Here is a 24351-nt window from a genome sequence, read left to right on the forward strand (position 1 = left end):
CATCTTCTCTGGCAGGTAGTAGTCATCTTCTCTGGCAGGTAGTAGTCATCTTCTCTGGCAGGTAGTAGTCATCTTCTCTGGCAGGTAGTAGTCATCTTCTCTGGTAGTCAGTAGTCATCTTCTCTGGTAGTCAGTAGTCATCTTCTCTGGCAGGTAGTAGTCATCTTCTCTGGCAGTCTGTAGTCATCTTCTCTGGCAAGCAGTAGTCATCTTCTCTGGCAGTCAGTAGTCATCTTCTCTGGCAGGTAGAAGTCATCTTCTCTGGCAGGTAGTAGGCATCTTCTCTGGCAGGTAGTAGTCATCTTCTCTGGTAGTCAGTAGTCATCTTCTCTGGCAGGTAGTAGTCATCTTCTCTGGCAGGTAGTAGTCATCTTCTCTGGCAGGTAGTAGTCATCTTCTCTGGCAGGTAGTAGTCATCTTCTCTGGCAGGTAGTAGTCATCTTCTCTGGCAGTCAGTAGTCATCTTCTCTGGCAGTCAGTAGTCATCTTCTCTGGCAGTCAGTAGTCATCTTCTCTGGTAGTCAGTAGTCATCTTCTCTGGCAGGTAGTAGTCATCTTCTCTGGCAGGTAGTAGTCATCTTCTCTGGCAGTCAGTAGTCATCTTCTCTGGCAGTCAGTAGTCATCTTCTCTGGTAGTCAGTAGTCATCTTCTCTGGTAGTCAGTCATCTTCTCTGGTAGTCAGTAGTCATCTTCTCTGGCAGGTAGTAGTCATCTTCTCTGGCAGGTAGTAGTCATCTTCTCTGGCAGGCAGTAGTCATCTTCTCTGGCAGTCAGTAGTCATCTTCTCTGGCAGGTAGAAGTCATCTTCTCTGGCAGGTAGTAGTCATCTTCTCTGGCAGGTAGTAGTCATCTTCTCTGGTAGTCAGTAGTCATCTTCTCTGGCAGGTAGTAGTCATTTTCTCTGGCAGGCAGTAGTCATCTTCTCTGGCAGGCAGTAGTCATCTTCTCTGGCAGTCAGTAGTCATCTTATCTGGCAGGTAGAAGTCATCTTCTCTGGCAGGTAGTAGTCATCTTCTCTGGCAGGTAGTAGTCATCTTCTCTGGCAGGTAGTAGTCATCTTCTCTGGCAGGTAGTAGTCATCTTCTCTGGTAGTCAGTAGTCATCTTCTCTGGCAGTCTGTAGTCATCTTCTCTGGCAGGCAGTAGTCATCTTCTCTGGCAGTCAGTAGTCATCTTCTCTGGCAGGTAGAAGTCATCTTCTCTGGCAGGTAGTAGTCATCTTCTCTGGCAGGTAGTAGTCATCTTCTCTGGCAGGTAGTAGTCATCTTCTCTGGTAGTCAGTAGTCATCTTCTCTGGTAGTCAGTAGTCATCTTCTCTGGCAGGTAGTAGTCATTTTCTCTGGCAGGCAGTAGTCATCTTCTCTGGCAGGCAGTAGTCATCTTCTCTGGCAGTCAGTAGTCATCTTATCTGGCAGGTAGAAGTCATCTTCTCTGGCAGGTAGTAGTCATCTTCTCTGGCAGGTAGTAGTCATCTTCTCTGGTAGTCAGTAGTCATCTTCTCTGGTAGTCAGTAGTCATCTTCTCTGGCAGTCAGTAGTCATCTTCTCTGGCAGGTAGAAGTCATCTTCTCTGGCAGGTAGTAGTCATCTTCTCTGGCAGGTAGTAGTCATCTTCTCTGGCAGGTAGTAGTCATCTTCTCTGGCAGGTATTAGTCATCTTCTCTGGCAGGTATTAGTCATCTTCTCTGGCAGGTAGTAGTCATCTTCTCTGGCAGTCAGTAGTCATCTTCTCTGGCAGTCAGTAGTCATCTTCTCTGGTAGTCAGTAGTCATCTTCTCTGGTAGTCAGTAGTCATCTTCTCTGGCAGGTAGTAGTCATCTTCTCTGGCAGGTAGTAGTCATCTTCTCTGGCAGGTAGTAGTCATCTTCTCTGGCAGGTAGTAGTCATCTTCTCTGGTAGTCAGTAGTCATCTTCTCTGGCAGTCTGTAGTCATCTTCTCTGGCAGGCAGTAGTCATCTTCTCTGGCAGTCAGTAGTCATCTTCTCTGGCAGGTAGAAGTCATCTTCTCTGGCAGGTAGTAGTCATCTTCTCTGGCAGGTAGTAGTCATCTTCTCTGGCAGGTAGTAGTCATCTTCTCTGGTAGTCAGTAGTCATCTTCTCTGGCAGGTAGTAGTCATTTTCTCTGGCAGGCAGTAGTCATCTTCTCTGGCAGTCAGTAGTCATCTTATCTGGCAGGTAGAAGTCATCTTCTCTGGCAGGTAGTAGTCATCTTCTCTGGCAGGTAGTAGTCATCTTCTCTGGTAGTCAGTAGTCATCTTCTCTGGTAGTCAGTAGTCATCTTCTCTGGCAGTCAGTAGTCATCTTCTCTGGCAGGTAGAAGTCATCTTCTCTGGCAGGTAGTAGGCATCTTCTCTGGCAGGTAGTAGTCATCTTCTCTGGTAGTCAGTAGTCATCTTCTCTGGCAGGTAGTAGTCATCTTCTCTGGCAGGTAGTAGTCATCTTCTCTGGTAGTCAGTAGTCATCTTCTCTGGTAGTCAGTAGTCATCTTCTCTGGCAGGTAGTAGTCATCTTCTCTGGCAGTCTGTAGTCATCTTCTCTGGCAAGCAGTAGTCATCTTCTCTGGCAGTCAGTAGTCATCTTCTCTGGCAGGTAGAAGTCATCTTCTCTGGCAGGTAGTAGGCATCTTCTCTGGCAGGTAGTAGTCATCTTCTCTGGTAGTCAGTAGTCATCTTCTCTGGCAGGTAGTAGTCATCTTCTCTGGCAGGTAGTAGTCATCTTCTCTGGCAGGTAGTAGTCATCTTCTCTGGCAGGTATTAGTCATCTTCTCTGGCAGGTAGTAGTCATCTTCTCTGGCAGTCAGTAGTCATCTTCTCTGGCAGTCAGTAGTCATCTTCTCTGGTAGTCAGTAGTCATCTTCTCTGGTAGTCAGTAGTCATCTTCTCTGGCAGGTAGTAGTCATCTTCTCTGGCAGGTAGTAGTCATCTTCTCTGGCAGTCAGTAGTCATCTTCTCTGGCAGTCAGTAGTCATCTTCTCTGGTAGTCAGTAGTCATCTTCTCTGGTAGTCAGTCATCTTCTCTGGTAGTCAGTAGTCATCTTCTCTGGCAGGTAGTAGTCATCTTCTCTGGCAGGTAGTAGTCATCTTCTCTGGCAGGTAGTAGTCATCTTCTCTGGCAGTCAGTAGTCATCTTCTCTGGTAGTCAGTAGTCATCTTCTCTGGCAGTCTGTAGTCATCTTCTCTGGCAGGCAGTAGTCATCTTCTCTGGCAGTCAGTAGTCATCTTCTCTGGCAGGTAGAAGTAATCTTCTCTGGCATGTAGTAGTCATCTTCTCTGGCAGGTAGTACTCATCTTCTCTGGCAGGTAGTAGTCATCTTCTCTGGTAGTCAGTAGTCATCTTCTCTGGTAGTCAGTAGTCATCTTCTCTGGTAGTCAGTAGTCATCTTCTCTGGTAGTCAGTAGTCATCTTCTCTGGCAGGTAGTAGTCATCTTCTCTGGCAGGTAGTAGTCATCTTCTCTGGCAGGCAGTAGTCATCTTCTCTGGTAGTCAGTAGTCATCTTCTCTGGCAGTCTGTAGTCATCTTCTCTGGCAGTCTGTAGTCATCTTCTCTGGCAGGCAGTAGTCATCTTCTCTGGCAGTCAGTAGTCATCTTCTCTGGCAGGTAGAAGTAATCTTCTCTGGCATGTAGTAGTCATCTTCTCTGGCAGGTAGTAGTCATCTTCTCTGGCAGGTAGTAGTCATCTTCTCTGGCAGGTAGTAGTCATCTTCTCTGGCAGTCAGTAGTCATCTTCTCTGGCAGGTAGTAGTCATTTTCTCTGGCAGGCAGTAGTCATCTTCTCTGGCAGGCAGTAGTCATCTTCTCTGGCAGTCAGTAGTCATCTTATCTGGCAGGTAGAAGTCATCTTCTCTGGCAGGTAGTAGTCATCTTCTCTGGCAGGTAGTAGTCATCTTCTCTGGTAGTCAGTAGTCATCTTCTCTGGTAGTCAGTAGTCATCTTCTCTGGCAGTCAGTAGTCATCTTCTCTGGCAGGTAGTAGGCATCTTCTCTGGCAGGTAGTAGTCATCTTCTCTGGTAGTCAGTAGTCATCTTCTCTGGCAGGTAGTAGTCATCTTCTCTGGCAGGTAGTAGTCATCTTCTCTGGTAGTCAGTAGTCATCTTCTCTGGTAGTCAGTAGTCATCTTCTCTGGCAGGTAGTAGTCATCTTCTCTGGCAGTCTGTAGTCATCTTCTCTGGCAAGCAGTAGTCATCTTCTCTGGCAGTCAGTAGTCATCTTCTCTGGCAGGTAGAAGTCATCTTCTCTGGCAGGTAGTAGGCATCTTCTCTGGCAGGTAGTAGTCATCTTCTCTGGTAGTCAGTAGTCATCTTCTCTGGCAGGTAGTAGTCATCTTCTCTGGCAGGTAGTAGTCATCTTCTCTGGCAGGTAGTAGTCATCTTCTCTGGCAGGTATTAGTCATCTTCTCTGGCAGGTAGTAGTCATCTTCTCTGGCAGTCAGTAGTCATCTTCTCTGGCAGTCAGTAGTCATCTTCTCTGGTTGTCAGTAGTCATCTTCTCTGGTAGTCAGTAGTCATCTTCTCTGGCAGGTAGTAGTCATCTTCTCTGGCAGGTAGTAGTCATCTTCTCTGGTAGTCAGTAGTCATCTTCTCTGGCAGGTAGTAGTCATCTTCTCTGGCAGGTAGTAGTCATCTTCTCTGGCAGGCAGTAGTAATCTTCTCTGGCAGGTAGTAGTCATCTTCTCTGGTAGTCAGTAGTCATCTTCTCTGGCAGGCAGTAGTCATCTTCTCTGGTCGGTAGAAGTCATCTTCTCTGGCAGGTAGTAGTCATCTTCTCTGGTAGTCAGTAGTCATCTTCTCTGGTAGTCAGTAGTCATCTTCTCTGGCAGGTAGTAGTCATCTTAGTGTTCTATATTGTTCTAGTGTTCTATATTGTTCTCGTGTTCTATATTGCTCTACTGTTCTATATTGTTCTAGTGTTCTATATTGTTCTCGGGTTCTATATTGTTCTAGTGTTCTATATTGTTCTAGTGTTCCATATTGTTCTAGTGTTCTATATTGTTCTAGTGTTCTATATTGTTCTCGTGTTCTATTTTGCTCTACTGTTCTATATTGTTCTAGTGTTCTATATTGTTTTCGGGTTCTATATTGTTCTAGTGTTCCATATTGTTCTAGTGTTCCATACTGTTCTAGTGTTCTATATTGTTCTAGTGTTCTATATGGTTCTAGTGTTCTATATTGTTCTACTGTTCCATATTGTTCTAGTGTTCTATATTGTTCTAGTGTTCTAGTGTTCTATTATGTTCTACTGTTCTATATTGTTATAGTGTTCTATATTGTTATAGTGTTCTTTAGTGTTATATTGTTCCATATTGTTATAGTGTTCTATATTGTTCTAGCGTTCTATATTGTTCTAGTGTTCTATATTGTTCTCGGGTTCCATATTGTTCTAGTGTTCCATATTGTTCTAGTATTCCATATTGTTCTAGTGTTCTTTATTGTTCTAGTGTTCTATGTTGTTCTATATTGTTCTAGTGTTCTATATTGTTCTAGTGTTTTATATTGTTCTGCTGTTCTATATTGTTCTAGCGTTCTATATTGTTCTAGTGTTCTATATTGTTCTCGGGTTTTATATTGTTCTAGTGTTCCATATTGTTCTAGTGTTCCATATTGTTCTAGTGTTCTATATTGTTCTAGTGTTCTATGTTGTTCTATATTGTTCTGGTGTTCTATATTGTTCTAGTGTTTTATATTGTTCTAGTGTTCCATATTCTTCTAGTGTTCTATATTGTTCTTGGTTTCTATAGTGTTTTAGTGTTCTATATTGTTCTAGTGTTCTATATTGTTCTAGTGTTCTATATTGTTCTCGGGTTCTATATTGTTCTAGTGTTCCATATTGTTCTAGTGTTCCATACTGTTCTAGTGTTCTATAATGTTCTAGTGTTCTATATGGTTCTAGTGTTCTATATTGTTCTACTGTTCCATATTGTTCTAGTGTTCTATATTGTTATAGTGTTCTATATTGTTCTAGTGTTCTAGTGTTCTATTATGTTCTACTGTTCTATAGTGTTATAGTGTTCTATATTGTTATAGTGTTCTATAGTGTTATAGTGTTCCATATTGTTATAGTGTTCTATATTGTTCTAGCGTTCTATATTGTTCTAGTGTTCTATATTGTTCCCGGGTTCTATATTGTTCTAGTGTTCCATATTGTTCTAGTGTTCCATATTGTTCTAGTGTTCTATATTGTTCTAGTGGTCTATGTTGTTCTATATTGTTCTAGTGTTCTATATTGTTCTAGTGTTCTATATTGTTCTACTGTTCTATATTCTTCTAGTGTTCTATATTGTTCTTGGTTTCTATAGTGTTTTAGTGTTCTATATTGTTCTAGTGTTCTAGTGTTTTATATTGTTCTAGTGTTCTATAATGTTCTACTGTTCCATATTGTTCTAGTGTTCTATATTGTTCTAGTGTTCTATATTGTTCTAGTGTTCCAGTGTTATATTATGTTCTACTGTTCTATATTGTTCTAGTGTTCTATATTGTTCTAGTGTTCTATATTGTTCTAGGGTTCTATATTGTTCTAGTGTTCTATATTGTTCTAGTGTTCTATATTGTTCTAGTGTTCTATATTGTTCTAGTGTTCTATATTGTTCTAGTGTTCCATATTGTTCTAGTGTTCTATATTGTTCTAGTGTTCTATATTGTTCTAGTGTTCTATATTGTTCTAGTGTTCTATATTGTTCTAGTGTTCTATATTGTTCTAGTGTTCTATATTGTTCTAGTGTTCCATATTGTTCTAGTGTTCTATATTGTTCTAGTGTTCTATATTGTTCTAGTGTTCCATATTGTTCTAGTGTTCTATATTGTTCTAGGGTTCTATATTGTTCTAGTGTTCTATATTGTTCTAGTGTTCTATATTGTTCTAGTGTTCTATATTGTTCTAGTGTTCTATATTGTTCTAGTGTTCTATATTGTTCTAGTGTTCTTAACTATGAAGTTGTTGACGTTAGCTCCGTCCTTTGAAAACAGGCACGTGGAAAGACTCTGGGGATGAACATGTTCATATTCAATATGTTCCCATTGTTCCTCTTTAGTTAATGCTTTTTATATGTTGCAATTAAAAGTCTTGGGTAGTAAGTTGATACAATTCTAAGTCTGGAAGGTTAAATCCACCCTCAGACTTAGGGGTATATAAACCTTTCCATTTTATTCTATGAGTTTTATCTGCCCATATAAAGTCTGTTATGGCCGAGTATACTGTGAATGTCTTCTGTGGGGTAATTGGTATTACCAACAATAAATATCAAATCTTTGGCAGCCATGCCGTTCTAAAGAGGTCTAGTAGACCTGTAAGATTTATGGGAAGATTATTCCATTTAATTAAATCTGCTTTCATATTGTTGAGTAATGGAGTAAAGTTATCTTTGTGTATTTGAGTCACGCCTACTCCTGCTCCCTGCCTCCGGCGTTCGTTGTCGCCAGTCTACTAACCACCGGTCCTGGCAACCCACATTGCACACACCTGCTCCCCATCGTTAAGTACACCTGCTACCCATCGTTAAGCACACCTGCTCCCCATCGTTAAGTACACCTGCTCCCCATCGTTAAGCACACCTGCTCCCCATCGTTAAGCACACCTGCTCCCCATCGTTAAGCACACCTGCTCCCCATCGTTAAGCACACCTGCTCCCCATCGTTAAGCACACCTGCTCCCCATCGTTAAGCACACCTTCTCCCCATCGTTAAGCACACCTGCTCCCCATCGTTAAGCACACCTGCTCAGCATCGTTAAGCACACCTGCTCCCCATCGTTAAGCACACCTGCTCCCCATCGTTAAGCACACCTGCTCCCCATCGTTAAGCACACCTGCTCCCCATCGTTAAGCACACCTGGACCTCATCACCACCCTGATTACTCTCCCTTCATATAGCCCTCTGTAGCCTCAGTCATCAGACAGTATTGGGTTTTGGGTTACGTTCATTACGCTGCTCCTGTTGTGTATTTTATTCATGTTTATTATTAAACTCAGCTTGTGCACGTGCTTCCAGAGTCCCTGCGTATGTTACAATTCGTTTTTTATCACTTAAGCATCCTAAGTATAAACATTTTTTTTTTGTGATCCACTTAAAGGATTGCTGCAGATCATGAGTTATTGTTCTTCAATTGTTTTAGTATTCTGAAAATATGAGTTTTTTAAATTTTATTGTCGCAATTTATTAAACGTATGGGTCGGTGATCAGGCCTATCTCTGTCGTGTCTTCAGCATAATGGTGTGTGAGTCATGCGTGGCCACACAGTTGTTGGAGTACAGGATGGGACTAAGCACGCACCCCTGAGGGGCCCCCGTGTTGAGGGTCAGCATGGTGGATGTGTTGCCTACCCTCACTGCCTCGGAGCGGCCCGTCAGGAAGTCCAGGATCCAGTTGCACAGGTTACCTTGGTGTTCTTGGGCACATGGAGAATGGTGGTCTGCTTTAAACATGTAACTATTACAGACGGAGTCTGGGAGAGGCTGAACATGTCAGTTAAAGAACCTGTGGTCTTGGGCACATGGAGAATGGTGGTCTGCTTTAAACATGTAGCTATTACAGACGGAGTCTGGGAGAGGCTGAACATGTCAGTTAAAGAACCTGTGGTCTTGTGAATGTTAACCTGTTTAAAGGTCTTACTCCCATCGGCTAAGAAGAGCGTGATCACACAGTCGTCCGGAACTGCTGGTGCATGGTTCAGTGTTTCTCGCCTAGAAGCGAGCATAGAAGGCATTTAGCTCGTCTCACTGGGCAGCTTGTGGCTAGGTTTCCCTTTGTAATCCGTGATATTTTGCAAGCCCTGCCACATCTGACTAGTGCCAGAGCTGGCGTAGTAGGATTCCATCTTGGTCCTGTATTGATAATTTGCCTGTTTGAAATGGCTCGTTGGAGGTCGTAGCGGGATTTCTTAGTGGCAGCTCCTTGAAAGCGGCAGCTCTTTAGCTCAGTGCAGATGTTGCCTGTAATCCATGGCTTTCGGTTGGGATATGTTGTTAGATACTACTGATACTACTGAATCTGAGAACATATTCCAGTCTGTGTTAGCGAAACAGTCCTGTAGCTTAGCATCACGCTTCATCTAACCACTTCCATATTGAGTGTGTCACTGGTACTTCCTGTTTGAGTTTTTGCTTATAAGCAGGAATCAGGAGGATTGAGTTGTGGTCTGATTTGCCTAAAGGAGGGAGAGTTTTATATGTGTCTCTGTGTGCAGAGTAGAGGTAATCTAGAGGTTTATATGTGTCTCTGTGTAGAGTAGAGGTCATCTAGAGTTTTATATGTGTCTCTGTGTAGAGTAGAGGTAATCTAGAGGTTTATATGTGTCTCTGTGTAGAGTAGAGGTGATATAGAGTTTTATATGTGTCTCTGTGTAGAGTAGAGGTGATATAGAGTTTTATATGTGTCTCTGTGTAGAGTAGAGGTCATCTAGAGTTTGATATGTGTCTCTGTGTAGAGTAGAGGAGATCTAGAGGTTTATATGTGTCTCTGTGTAGAGTAGAGGTCATCTAGAGGTTTATATGTGTATCTGTGTAGAGTAGAGGTGATCTAGAGTTTTATATGTGTATCTGTGTAGAGTAGAGGTGATCTAGAGGTTTATATGTGTCTCTGTGTAGAGTAGAGGTGATCTAGAGCTTTATATGTGTATCTGTGTAGAGTAGAGGTGATCTAGAGGTTTATATGTGTCTCTGTGTAGAGTAGAGGTCATCTAGAGGTTTATATGTGTCTCTGTGTAGAGTAGAGGTGATCTAGAGTTTTATATGTGTCTCTGTGTAGAGTAGAGGTCATCTAGAGTTGTATATGTGTCTCTGTGTAGAGTAGAGGAGATCTAGAGGTTTATATGTGTCTCTGTGTAGAGTAGAGGTGATCTAGAGGTTTATATGTGTCTCTGTGTAGAGTAGAGGTGATATAGAGTTGTATATGTGTCTCTGTGTAGAGTAGAGGTGATCTAGAGTTTTATATGTGTCTCTGTGTAGAGTAGAGGTGATCTAGAGTTTTATATGTGTCTCTGTGTAGAGTAGAGGTGATCTAGAGTTTTATATGTGTCTCTGTGTAGAGTAGAGGTCATCTAGAGTTTTATATGTGTCTCTGTGTAGAGTAGAGGTGATCTAGAGGTTTATATGTGTCTCTGTGTAGAGTAGAGGTGATCTAGAGGTTTATATGTGTCTCTGTGTAGAGTAGAGGTGATCTAGAGGTTTATATGTGTCTCTGTGTAGAGTAGAGGTGATCTAGAGGTTTATATGTGTCTCTGTGTAGAGTAGAGGTAATCTAGAGTTTTATATGTGTCTCTGTGTAGAGTGGAGGTGATCTAGAGTTTTATATGTGTCTCTGTGTAGAGTAGAGGCGATATAGAGTTTTATATGTGTCTCTGTGTAGAGTAGAGGTAATCTAGAGTTTTATATGTGTCTCTGTGTAGAGTGGAGGTGATCTAGAGTTTTATATGTGTCTCTGTGTAGAGTAGAGGCGATATAGAGTTTTATATGTGTCTCTGTGTAGAGTAGAGGCGATATAGAGTTTTATATGTGTCTCTGTGTAGAGTATTGTCTACTCTGGTTACACAGGTGGTAAAGATGAGGTAAAACAGATTTCAGTTTCCCCACCTCTGGATGTGCATTTTCTTCTTGATTTATCCCTATACCGATTATTTTGGTGGTGAAGAAAAAGATTGGAAAACTCTCTTGGTAAATATTATTGTCTGCAGCTTATCATGAGATATTCTAACTCAGGTGAGCAAAAACTCGAGACTTCCTTAATATTAAAAATCTCTCACAAACTGTTGTTAATAATCAGTATTGTGTGTGTGTTTCCAGATCACCTTTTCAGACCCAGAGATAGAGCCATTACAGGGAAGGAGATGCAGCTCAGAACCAGGCAGTGAGTTCCTCCATCTCTCTCTCTCTCTCTCTCTCTCTCTCACTCACTCACTCACTCTCTCTCTCTCTCTCTCTCTCTCTCTCTCTCTCTCTCTCTCTCTCTCTCTCTCTCTCTCTCTCTCTCTCTCTCTCTCTCTCTCTCTCTCTCTCTCTCTCTCTCTCTCTCTCTCTCTCTCTCTCACTCTCACTCTCACTCTCACTCTCACTCTCACTCTCACTCTCTCCTAGTCCTGACCACTGAGGTGGAAGCCTGTATAACTATCATCTCTCTCTCCTAGTCCTGACCACAGAGGTGGAAGCCTATATAACAAACATCTCTGTTTAAAATGGCTTTTATTTCCTCTTCTGGCTTCCAGCTAAAAGTGTATTTGCTATGCCGGTTTACCTTCTCTCTCCTTGGTTCCATCCCCACATTGTATTAGACTGATTGATTTGTTGTTGAATCGAGAGATATCACGTCTCAATTCAGTGATCCGGTGGGTGTACTGGGCGTAGGTGATCAGGTCTCTACAGGGCTGGTCTAGGTTAATGGAGTCTTCTTCATCGATGACCAGGTCTCTACAGGGCTGGTCTAGGTTAATGGAGTCTTTTTCGTAGGTGATCAGGTCTCTACAGGGCTGGTCTAGGTTAATGGAGTCTTCTTCGTAGGTGATCAGATCTCTACAGGGCTGGTCTAGATTAATGGAGTCTTCTTCGTAGGTGACCAGGTCTCTATAGGACTGATCTAGGTTAATGGCGTCTTCTTCGTAGGTGACCAGGTCTCTACAGGGCTGGTTTAGGTTAATGGAGTCTTCTTCATCGGTGACCAGGTCTCTACAGGGCTGTTTTAGGTTAATGGAGTCTTCTTCATCGGTGACCAGGTCTCTACAGGGCTGGTCTAGATTAATGGAGTCTTCTTCGTAGGTGATCAGGTCTCTACAGGGCTGGTCTAGGTTAATGGAGTCTTCTTCGTAGGTGATCAGGTCTCTACAGGGCTGGTCTAGGTTAATGGAGTCTTCTTCGTAGGTGATCAGGTCTCTACAGGGCTGGTTTAGGTTAATGGAGTCTTCTTCATCGGTGACCAGGTCTCTACAGGGCTGGTCTAGATTAATGGAGTCTTCTTCGTAGGTGATCAGGTCTCTACAGGGCTGGTTTAGGTTAATGGAGTCTTCTTCGTAGGTGATCAGGTCTCTACAGGGCTGGTTTAGGTTAATGGAGTCTTCTTCATCGGTGACCAGGTCTCTACAGGGCTGGTCTAGATTAATGGAGTCTTCTTCGTAAGTGATCAGGTCTCTACAGGGCTGGTCTAGGTTAATGGAGTCTTCTTCGTAGGTGATCAGGTCTCTACAGGGCTGGTCTAGGTTAATGGAGTCTTCTTCGTAGGTGATCAGGTCTCTACAGGGCTGGTTTAGGTTAATGGAGTCTTCTTCATCGGTGACCAGGTCTCTACAGGGCTGTTTTAGGTTAATGGAGTCTTCTTCATCGGTGACCAGGTCTCTACAGGGCTGGTCTAGATTAATGGAGACTTCTTAGTAGGTGACCAGGTCTCTACAGGGCTGGTTTAGGTTAATGGAGTCTTCTTCATCGGTGAACAGGTCTCTACAGGGCTGGTCTAGATTAATGGAGTCTTCTTCGTAGGTGATCAGGTCTTTACAGGGCTGGTCTAGATTAATGGAGTCTTCTTCGTAGGTGATCAGGTCTCTACAGGGCTGGTCTAGGTTAATGGAGTCTTCTTCGTAGGTGATCAGGTCTCTACAGGGCTGGTCTAGGTTAATGGAGTCTTCTTCGTAGGTGATCAGGTCTCTATAGGGCTGGTTTAGGTTAATGGAGTCTTCTTCATCGGTGACCAGGTCTCTACAGGGCTGGTCTAGATTAATGGAGTCTTCTTTGTAGGTGACCAGGTCTCTATAGGGCTGGTCTAGGTAAATGGAGTCTTCTTCATCGGTGACCAGGTCTCTATAGGACTGGTCTAGATTAATGGAGTCTTCTTCATCTGTGATCAGGTCTCTATAGGGCTGGTCTAGATTAATGGAGTCTTCTTCGTAGGTGATCAGGTCTCTATAGGGCTGGTCTAGATTAATGGAGTCTTCTTCATAGGTGATCAGGTCTCTATAGGGCTGGTCTAGGTTAATGGAGTCTTCTTCATAGGTGATCAGGTCTCTACAGGGCTGGTCTAGATTAATGGATTCTTCTTCGTTGGTGACCAGGTCTCTACAGGGCTGTTCTAGATTAATGGAGTCTTCTTCGTAGGTGACCAGGTCTCTGTAGGGCTGGTCTAGGTTAATGGGGTCTTCTTCGTAGGTGACCAGGTCTCTATAGGACTGGTCTAGGTTAATGGAATACGTCTTGATTCAGTCAGATACAGGCACTGTGTGGGATGCAGATTTTGGGCAAAATAATTTTTCAGTTCAGTCAATTTAAAAAAGGAAACTTAAATTCAAGCCTGTTTACTTTCTGAATTGATTGAATTGAAATGTAATTGATCCCAAACCTGCTGAAATGATGGTCCCCTTATAAAGGACCCTGGGTATTAATCCAGAATATTCTGCCATACTGTATGTGGGATTATAATGACTGATTATTGACAGGAACTATAACAATCTGCCAGAGGTGAGGAGGAAACAGGAGGAAGAGAAGAGGAGGGAGGACTTCCTGACTAACAGGCTGAGAGCAGATCTCTTCAAAAAGGTCAGAATGTCTGGAAATACGGAATATCTCTCTCTCTCTGTTAATTGATTGGACGCTGCAGTAACTGTTTACTATTGTTGGTTATGCTGGTGAATGTATAGTATTACTTATACAGTAGGGATTATAGTGATATAGTAGGATTATAGTGATTACAGTAGGGATTATAGTGATACAGTAGGGATTATAGTGATTACAGAAGGGATTATAGTGATATAGTACAGATTATAGGGATATAGTACAGATTATAAGGATATAGTAGGGATTATGGTGATATAGTAGGGATTATAGTGAAACAGTAGGGATTATAGTGATATAGTAGGGATTATAGAGATATAGTAGGGATTATAGAGATATAGTAAGGATTATAGTGATACAGTAGGGATTATAGTGATATAGTAGGGATTATAGTGATACAGTAGGGATTATAGTGATATAGTAGGGATTATAGTGATATAGTAGGGATTATAGTGATATAGTAGGGATTATAGTGATACAGTAGGGATTATAGTGATACAGTAGGGATTATAGTGATACAGCATGGATTATAGTGATACAGTAGAGATTATAGTGATACAGTAAGGATTATAGTGATACAGTAGAGATTATAGTGATAAAGTAGGGATTACAGTGATTACAGTAGGGGTTATAGTGATTTACAGTAGGGATTATAGTGATTACAGTAGGGATTATAGTGATATAGTAGGGATTATAGTGATATAGTAGGGATTATAGTGATACAGTAGGGATTATAGTGATACAGTAGGGATTATAGTGATATAGTAGGGATTATAGTGATTACAGTAGGGATTATAGTGATACAGTAGGGATTATAGTGATACAGCATGGATTATAGTGATACAGTAGAGATTGTAGTGATACAGCATGGATTATAGTGATACAGTAGGGATTATAGTGAAATAGTAGGGATTATAGTGATACAGTGGGGATTATAGTGATATACTAGTGATTTGTTAAACAGAACTGCCACAGAAATCGGAATACTAAATAATACGTATGTTGTCACTGAACTGCTTTAACAGCCCATTAATGAGTCTATGAGCCATACAAACAATGAACTGAACTAACAGCCCATTAATGAGTCTATGAGCCATAAAAACAATGAACTGACCTGCATTAACAGCCCATTAATGAGTCTATGAGCCATAAAAACAATGAACTGAACTAACAGCCCATTAATGAGTCTATGAGCCATAAAAACAATGAACTGAACTGCATTAACAGCCCATTAATGAGTCTATGAGCTATAAAAACAATGAACTGACCTGCGTTAACAGCCCATTAATGAGTCTATGAGCCATAAAAACAATGAACTGACCTGCATTAACAGCCCATTAATGAGTCTATGAGCTATAAAAACAATGAACTGACCTGCATTAACAGCCCATTAATGAGTCTATGAGCCATAAAAACAATGAACTGAACTAACAGCCCATTAATGAGTCTATGAGCCATAAAAACAATGAACTGAACTAACAGCCCATTAATGAGTCTATGAGCCATAAAAACAATGAACTGAACTAACAGCCCATTAATGAGTCTATGAGCCATAAAAACAATGAACTGAACTAACAGCCCATTAATGAGTCTATGAGCCATAAAAACAATGAACTGAACTAACAGCCCATTAATGAGTCTATGAGCCATAAAAACAATGAACTGAACTAACAGCCCATTAATGAGTCTATGAGCCATAAAAACAATGAACTAGTTTAACACACAGCTACACCTCTGTCCTACACGCTCCATTACCTTGTAAAAGGCCACAGCATTTCCATTAATGTTTTACAGTAAAGGCCTGAAGCTGTAATATAGATATGTCCTCTACAGCTAAATTACTGTCAGAAGGTAATGGCCTCGCGTTGCCGGGAGCGATGCTTAGGTTGATTGACATTTCTGTATTTTCGTTTTGGGTTCAAGCTCACTGTGATTAAAACCAGAACTGTAAGCATGGGAAAGAGGAGGCTAACATTTGATCCGTATTTTTATTTTTAAGATTTGTTGTTGTAAAAGTAATAGGTATGATTAGGCCTGGGAAGCCTATGACTGGTTACGATTAGGCCTGGGAAGCCTATAACTGGTTAGGATTAGGCCTGGGAAGCCTATACCTGGAACCCTTTCATCAGAGGTGATTAATGCTCAGGTTTACATCGATTCTTCCCTGACTAGTAAACAGATGATGTATTTCCTTTTGTCAATGGACATATTCATGTAATTGGTTATTGTAGGACTAGAGATGCAGATATTTAAACTGAACAAAATGACCACCATCGCTTGTTCCTCGGTCTCGTGTCCTTCTGTTTTCCAACTGAAAACACTGCCTGTCCCTCGGTCTCGTGTCCTTCTGTTAACCAACTGAAAACACTGCCTGTTCCTCGGTCTCGTGTCCTTCTGTTTTCCAACTGAAAACACTGCTTGTCCCTCGGTCTCGTGTCCTTCTGTTTTCCAACTGAAAACACTGCTTGTCCCTCGGTCTCGTGTCCTTCTGTTTTCCAACTGAAAACACTGCTTGTCCCTCGGTCTCGTGTCCTTCTGTTTTCCAACTGAAAACACTGCTTGTTCCTCGGTCTCGTGTCCTTCTGTTTTCCAACTGAAAACACTGCTTGTCCCTCGGTCTCGTGTCCTTCTGTTTTCCAACTGAAAACACTGCTTGTTCCTCGGTCTCGTGTCCTTCTGTTAACCAACTGAAAACACTGCTTGTCCCTCGGTCTCGTGTCCTTCTGTTAACCAACTGAAAACACTGCTTGTCCCTCGGTCTCGTGTCCTTCTGTTTTCCAACTGAAAACACTGCTTGTCCCTCGGTCTCGTGTCCTTCTGTTTTCCAACTGAAAACACTGCTTGTCCCTCGGTCTCGTGTCCTTCTGTTTTCCAACTGAAAACACTGCTTGTCCCTCGGTCTCGTGTCCTTCTGTTTTCCAACTGAAAACACTGCTTGTTCCTCGGTCTCGTGTCCTTCTGTTTTCCAACTGAAAACACTGCTTGTCCCTCGGTCTCGTGTCCTTCTGTTTTCCAACTGAAAACACTGCTTGTCCCTCGGTCTCGTGTCCTTCTGTTTTCCAACTGAAAACACTGCTTGTTCCTTGGTCTCGTGTCCTTCTGTTTTCCAACTGAAAACACTGCTTGTTCCTCGGTCTCGTGTCCTTCTGTTAACCAACTGAAAACACTGCTTGTTCCTCGGTCTCGTGTCCTTCTGTTAACCAACTGAAAACACTGCTTGTTCCTCGGTCTCGTGTCCTTCTGTTAACCAACTGAAAACACTGCTTGTCCCTCGGTCTCGTGTCCTTCTGTTTTCCAACTGAAAACACTGCTTGTCCCTCGGTCTCGTGTCCTTCTGTTAACCAACTGAAAACACCGCTTGTCCCTCGGTCTCGTGTCCTTCTGTTTTCCAACTGAAAACACTGCTTGTCCCTCGGTCTCGTGTCCTTCTGTTAACCAACTGAAAACACTGCTTGTCCCTCGGTCTCGTGTCCTTCTGTTAACCAACTGAAAACACTGCTTGTTCCTCGGTCTCGTGTCCTTCTGTTTTCCAACTGAAAACACTGCTTGTCCCTCGGTCTCGTGTCCTTCTGTTAACCAACTGAAAACACTGCTTGTTCCTCGGTCTCGTGTCCTTCTGTTTTCCAACTGAAAACACTGCTTGTCCCTCGGTCTCGTGTCCTTCTGTTTTCCAACTAAAAACACTGCTTGTCCCTCGGTCTCGTGTCCTTCTGTTTTCCAACTGAAAACACTGCTTGTCCCTCGGTCTCGTGTCCTTCTGTTTTCCAACTAAAAACACTGCTTGTCCCTCCTGTCTCGTGTCCTTCTGTTTTCCAACTAAAAACACTGCTTGTTCCTCGGTCTCGTGTCCTTCTGTTAACCAACTGAAAACACTGCCTGTCCCTCGGTCTCGTGTCCTTCTGTTTTCCAACTGAAAACACTGCTTGTTCCTCTGTCTCGTGTCCTTCTGTTTTCCAACTAAAAACACTGCTTGTCCCTCGGTCTCGTGTCCTTCTGTTTTCCAACTGAAAACACTGCTTGTTCCTCCTGTCTCGTGTCCTTCTGTTAACCAACTGAAAACACTGCTTGTTCCTCGGTCTCGTGTCCTTCTGTTAACCAACTGAAAACACTGCTTGTTCCTCGGTCTCGTGTCCTTCTGTTTTCCAACTGAAAACACTGCTTGTTCCTCCTGTCTCGTGTCCTTCTGTTAACCAACTGAAAACACTGCTTGTTCCTCGGTCTCGTGTCCTTCTGTTAACCAACTGAAAACACTGCTTGTTCCTCGGTCTCGTGTCCTTCTGTTAACCAACTGAAAACACTGCTTGTCCCTCGGTCTCGTGTCCTTCTGTTTTCCAACTAAAAACACTGCTTGTTCCTCGGTCTCGTGTCCTTCTGTTTTCCAACTGAAAACACTGCTTGTCCCTCGGTCTCGTGTCCTTCTGTTTTCCAACTAAAAACACTGCTTGTTCCTCGGTCTCGTGTCCTTCTGTTAACCAACTGAAAACACTGCTTGTTCCTCGGTCTCGTGTCCTTCTGTTTTCCAACTGAAAACACTGCTTGTCCCTCGGTCTCGTGTCCTTCTGTTTTCCAACTAAAAACACTGCTTGTTCCTCGGTCTCGTGTCCTTCTGTTAACCAACTGAAAACACTGCTTGTTCCTCGGTCTCGTGTCCTTCTGTTTTCCAACTGAAAACACTGCTTGTTCCTCGGTCTCGTGTCCTTCTGTTAACCAACTGAAAACACTGCTTGTTCCTCGGTCTCGTGTCCTTCTGTTTTCCAACTGAAAACACTGCTTGTCCCTCGGTCTCGTGTCCTTCTGTTAACCAACTGAAAACACTGCTTGTCCCTCGGTCTCGTGTCCTTCTGTTAACCAACTGAAAACACTGCTTGTTCCTCGGTCTCGTGTCCTTCTGTTAACCAACTGAAAACACTGCTTGTTCCTCGGTCTCGTGTCCTTCTGTTTTCCAACTGAAAACACTGCTTGTCCCTCGGTCTCGTGTCCTTCTGTTTTCCAACTGAAAACACTGCTTGTTCCTCGGTCTCGTGTCCTTCTGTTTTCCAACTGAAAACACTGCTTGTTCCTCGGTCTCGTGTCCTTCTGTTTTCCAACTAAAAACACTGCTTGTCCCTCCTGTCTCGTGTCCTTCTGTTTTCCAACTAAAAACACTGCTTGTCCCTCGGTCTCGTGTCCTTCTGTTTTCCAACTGAAAACACTGCTTGTCCCTCGGTCTCGTGTCCTTCTGTTTTCCAACTAAAAACACTGCTTGTCCCTCCTGTCTCGTGTCCTTCTGTTTTCCAACTAAAAACACTGCTTGTTCCTCGGTCTCGTGTCCTTCTGTTAACCAACTGAAAACACTGCCTGTCCCTCGGTCTCGTGTCCTTCTGTTTTCCAACTGAAAACACTGCTTGTTCCTCTGTCTCGTGTCCTTCTGTTTTCCAACTAAAAACACTGCTTGTCCCTCGGTCTCGTGTCCTTCTGTTTTCCAACTGAAAACACTGCTTGTTCCTCCTGTCTCGTGTCCTTCTGTTAACCAACTGAAAACACTGCTTGTTCCTCGGTCTCGTGTCCTTCTGTTAACCAACTGAAAACACTGCTTGTTCCTCGGTCTCGTGTCCTTCTGTTTTCCAACTGAAAACACTGCTTGTTCCTCCTGTCTCGTGTCCTTCTGTTAACCAACTGAAAACACTGCTTGTTCCTCGGTCTCGTGTCCTTCTGTTAACCAACTGAAAACACTGCTTGTTCCTCGGTCTCGTGTCCTTCTGTTAACCAACTGAAAACACTGCTTGTCCCTCGGTCTCGTGTCCTTCTGTTTTCCAACTGAAAACACTGCTTGTCCCTCGGTCTCGTGTCCTTCTGTTTTCCAACTAAAAACACTGCTTGTTCCTCGGTCTCGTGTCCTTCTGTTAACCAACTGAAAACACTGCTTGTTCCTCGGTCTTGTGTCCTTCTGTTTTCCAACTGAAAACACTGCTTGTTCCTCGGTCTCGTGTCCTTCTGTTAACCAACTGAAAACACTGCTTGTTCCTCGGTCTCGTGTCCTTCTGTTTTCCAACTGAAAACACTGCTTGTCCCTCGGTCTCGTGTCCTTCTGTTAACCAACTGAAAACACTGCTTGTCCCTCGGTCTCGTGTCCTTCTGTTAACCAACTGAAAACACTGCTTGTTCCTCGGTCTCGTGTCCTTCTGTTTTCCAACTGAAAACACTGCTTGTTCCTCGGTCTCGTGTCCTTCTGTTTTCCAACTGAAAACACTGCTTGTTCCTCGGTCTCGTGTCCTTCTGTTTTCCAACTAAAAACACTGCTTGTCCCTCCTGTCTCGTGTCCTTCTGTTTTCCAACTAAAAACACTGCTTGTCCCTCGGTCTCGTGTCCTTCTGTTTTCCAACTGAAAACACTGCTTGTCCCTCGGTCTCGTGTCCTTCTGTTTTCCAACTAAAAACACTGCTTGTCCCTCCTGTCTCGTGTCCTTCTGTTTTCCAACTAAAAACACTGCTTGTTCCTCGGTCTCGTGTCCTTCTGTTAACCAACTGAAAACACTGCCTGTCCCTCGGTCTCGTGTCCTTCTGTTTTCCAACTGAAAACACTGCTTGTTCCTCTGTCTCGTGTCCTTCTGTTTTCCAACTAAAAACACTGCTTGTCCCTCGGTCTCGTGTCCTTCTGTTTTCCAACTGAAAACACTGCTTGTTCCTCCTGTCTCGTGTCCTTCTGTTAACCAACTGAAAACACTGCTTGTTCCTCGGTCTCGTGTCCTTCTGTTAACCAACTGAAAACACTGCTTGTTCCTCGGTCTCGTGTCCTTCTGTTTTCCAACTGAAAACACTGCTTGTTCCTCCTGTCTCGTGTCCTTCTGTTAACCAACTGAAAACACTGCTTGTTCCTCGGTCTCGTGTCCTTCTGTTAACCAACTGAAAACACTGCTTGTTCCTCGGTCTCGTGTCCTTCTGTTAACCAACTGAAAACACTGCTTGTCCCTCGGTCTCGTGTCCTTCTGTTTTCCAACTAAAAACACTGCTTGTTCCTCGGTCTCGTGTCCTTCTGTTTTCCAACTGAAAACACTGCTTGTCCCTCGGTCTCGTGTCCTTCTGTTTTCCAACTAAAAACACTGCTTGTTCCTCGGTCTCGTGTCCTTCTGTTAACCAACTGAAAACACTGCTTGTTCCTCGGTCTCGTGTCCTTCTGTTTTCCAACTGAAAACACTGCTTGTTCCTCGGTCTCGTGTCCTTCTGTTAACCAACTGAAAACACTGCTTGTTCCTCGGTCTCGTGTCCTTCTGTTTTCCAACTGAAAACACTGCTTGTCCCTCGGTCTCGTGTCCTTCTGTTAACCAACTGAAAACACTGCTTGTCCCTCGGTCTCGTGTCCTTCTGTTAACCAACTGAAAACACTGCTTGTTCCTCGGTCTCGTGTCCTTCTGTTTTCCAACTGAAAACACTGCTTGTTCCTCGGTCTCGTGTCCTTCTGTTTTCCAACTGAAAACACTGCTTGTTCCTCGGTCTCGTGTCCTTCTGTTAACCAACTGAAAACACTGCTTGTTCCTCGGTCTCGTGTCCTTCTGTTTTCCAACTGAAAACACTGCTTGTCCCTCGGTCTCGTGTCCTTCTGTTTTCCAACTGAAAACACTGCTTGTTCCTCGGTCTCGTGTCCTTCTGTTTTCCAACTGAAAACACTGCTTGTCCCTCGGTCTCGTGTCCTTCTGTTTTCCAACTGAAAACACTGCTTGTCCCTCGGTCTCGTGTCCTTCTGTTTTCCAACTGAAAACACTGCTTGTCCCTCGGTCTCGTGTCCTTCTGTTTTCCAACTGAAAACACTGCTTGTCCCTCGGTCTCGTGTCCTTCTGTTTTCCAACTAAAAACACTGCTTGTTCCTCTGTCTCGTGTCCTTCTGTTTTCCACTGAAAACACTGCTTGTCCCTCGGTCTCGTGTCCTTCTGTTTTCCAACTGAAAACACTGCTTGTCCCTCCTGTCTCGTGTCCTTCTGTTTTCCAACTGAAAACACTGCATGTCCCTCCTGTCTCGTGTCCTTCTGTTTTCCAACTGAAAACACTGCTTGTCCCTCCTGTCTCGTGTCCTTCCATGTTTTCCAACTGAAAACACTGCATGTCCCTCCTGTCTCGTGTCCTTCCATGTTTTCCAACTGAAAACACTGCTTGTCCCTCCTGTCTCGTGTCCTTCTGTTTTCCAACTGAAAACACTGCATGTCCCTCCTGTCTCGTGTCCTTCCATGTTTTCCAAATAAAAACACTGCTCGTCCCTCCTGTCTCGTGTCCTTCCATGTTTTCCAAATAAAAACACTGCTCGTCCCTCCTGTCTCGTGTCCTTCTGTTTTCCAACTGAAAACACTGCATGTCCCTCCTGTCTCGTGTCCTTCTGTTTTCCAACTGAAAACACTGCTTGTCCCTCCTGTCTCGTGTCCTTCCATGTTTTCCAACTGAAAACACTGCATGTCCCTCCTGTCTCGTGTCCTTCCATGTTTTCCAAATAAAAACACTGCTCGTCCCTCCTGTCTCGTGTCCTTCCATGTTTTCCAACTGAAAACACTGCTCGTCCCCAGTTGAGCACAACATCACGTGCTGCCTGCTGTGACCACTAGAGGGCCATGTTCACATATATTTACATTTCAACCACTCCTTTTTTTCACAAGACTAGGAAATCAAATGACATGTGTTGTGATAAAAAAAAATTTGAACACACACATCAATGCTTGACATCAAAGTCACAAATCCAATGAGTCTGAAGCTGAAAATCTTAAACACATTGTTGTATTGTTTTTACTGTTGTCTACTGGTGAGAGTGAGAGGGGTAACTTTTAGCTTGTTGTGGATCCTCTCGCAAAGATCCACTGAAGCGTTAAATACTCCATCTCTATGTTCTGTTGCTGTTGTTTCTGTTCATTAGGCTATGCATATGGTTATTCATGATATTTCCCTTTAGAAAATGCAATGTCTCTGGGTGCCACTGGGTCCTCCTGTCCTCTCCTCTCTCCCTCTCTGTCTGGTTATGGCTGTCAATGAACAGACTCATTGTTCTCTCTCGGTGTATGAGCCCAGTGTCCACAGGAAAACAAAAAGGCCTTCAAAGAGAGAGAGAGAGAAAGAGAGAGAGATACACAGTAGCAATCACACCGCAAAGCCATCGTACAGCTGATGGCTGGCAGACAGACAGAGCCCACAGACAGACAGACAGGCAGACAGAGCCCACAGACAGAGCCCACAGACAGAGCCCACAGACAGAGCCCACAGACAGAGCCCACAGACAGACGGACAGACGGGACAGACAGGACAGACAGGACAGACAGGACAGACAGAGCCGACAGAGCCGACAGAGCCGACAGAGCCGACAGAGCCGACAGAGCCGACAGACAGACAGACAGACAGACAGACAGACAGACAGACAGACAGACTCAGTCTCCAACCATGCTACTCTGCTGCGTCCTGAGAAAGCACAGGGAACCAGGCCATAGCCTCAGTCGCTTCAATAGATACTGGACTAGACAACCTGAATGTGGTACCAAAAAAACAGGCCGTTGACTGTGGACATGGCTGTCTGGATGTCTGGATGGGTACAAGGCTATTGATTCCCATCTGAAGCAGAGAAATAGTGGGGAGTTGAGTTCTCTTGACTTTAGTTTTTAGTCTTTGTTGAGTTCTGGAGGGTTCTGGAGGGAGTCTATGGGGTTTCACAGGGGAATATGACCGTGATATATAGCATAGCCCACAGTAATAGATGCTCAATGTGTGATGTGCGCTCTCTCTTTCCTCTTTACAGAAACTGTTAGAACAGATCCTTCAAAGGGGTAGTCGCTGAGTGAAGCCAAGGATGAATGGTCCGAACGTACGTGATCCCCCCCCCTCCTTCCAGCATTCTACCTTACTTTGAGAGACCCAACAACCATCAAGACGGACTGGCGATTATCATAACGACAGTATTAATACACATTATAATGCTTTGAGAGACCCAACAACCATCAAGACGGACTGGCGATGATCATAACGACAGTATTATTACACATTATAATGCTTTGAGAGACCCAACAACCATCAAGACGGACTGGCGATTATCATAACGACAGTATTAATACACATTATAATGCTATGAGAGACCCAACAACCATCAAGACGGACTGGCGATGATCATAATGACAGTATTAATACACATTATAATGCTTTGAGAGACCCAACAACCATCAAGACGGACTGGCGATGATCATAATGACAGTATTAATACACATTATAATGCTTTGAGAGACCCAACAACCATCAAGACGGACTGGCGATGATCATAACGACGGTATTAATACACATTATAATTAAGCAGCATCATTTTTATAAAATTATAAACAAATTTTAAAAAATTGTAGTAAAAATGGGTGTCATTAGAAATGAAACCAAACGATGTTATAATGATAATTATGTAATGTATAATTATGTAATGTATAATTATGTAATGTATAATTATAATAATGTATAAATATGTAATGTATAATTATGTAATGTATAATTATAATAATGTTATAGTGTTCTTCTAACGTTTAATATATTTTTATTATCATATTACTGTTGTTATGATCAAAACCTGTTTGATTTACAGGAGCACACTGGTCTTCCTGTTTGGCTGCTCTAAGCCAATCGTATCGAACTACTGAAAGCTCTACTGAATGTCAGTCTGCTTCACCAGAAGCTTTCTGAGGGTCTGGGGAAAAAAAGGTGTAGAAAACCGGTTTTAGTTGTGAGATTACATGGTAATACATGGTAATTCATTACATGGTAATGAACGCTGCCTTTTAACAAGGCTAATCTAAAAACAAAACTCCCTAAATTCTATCAGCACATCGATTGTCCGACCAGGGCTGGCAGAACTCTGGA

At 43.2% G+C, this 24351-nt stretch overlaps 1 protein-coding gene across 7 annotated transcripts in view; it reads left to right on the forward strand.

Moving 5' to 3' along the window:
• Positions 1-24227, forward strand: part of LOC139571620 (uncharacterized) — a 62967-nt gene extending 38740 nt beyond the window's left edge. For 2 of the 7 annotated variants that reach the window (XM_071394664.1, XM_071394666.1), the window contains exons 9-11: positions 10769-10832; positions 13399-13498; positions 23255-23479. In XM_071394664.1, the coding sequence (XP_071250765.1) occupies positions 10769-10832; positions 13399-13498; positions 23255-23293 (203 nt within the window). In that variant the 3' untranslated portion in view covers positions 23294-23479. Of the gene's footprint in view, positions 1-10768; positions 10833-13398; positions 13499-23254; positions 23480-24076 lie in introns of those variants that run through there. The other 5 variants (XM_071394667.1, XR_011674329.1, XM_071394670.1 and 2 more) reach the window with 5 other exon arrangements.
• The last annotated feature ends 124 nt before the right edge of the window (positions 24228-24351 follow it).

The sequence above is a fragment of the Salvelinus alpinus genome, chromosome 3, assembly GCF_045679555.1.
Source record: "Salvelinus alpinus chromosome 3, SLU_Salpinus.1, whole genome shotgun sequence".
In the NCBI taxonomy this organism is placed as follows: domain Eukaryota; kingdom Metazoa; phylum Chordata; class Actinopteri; order Salmoniformes; family Salmonidae; genus Salvelinus; species Salvelinus alpinus.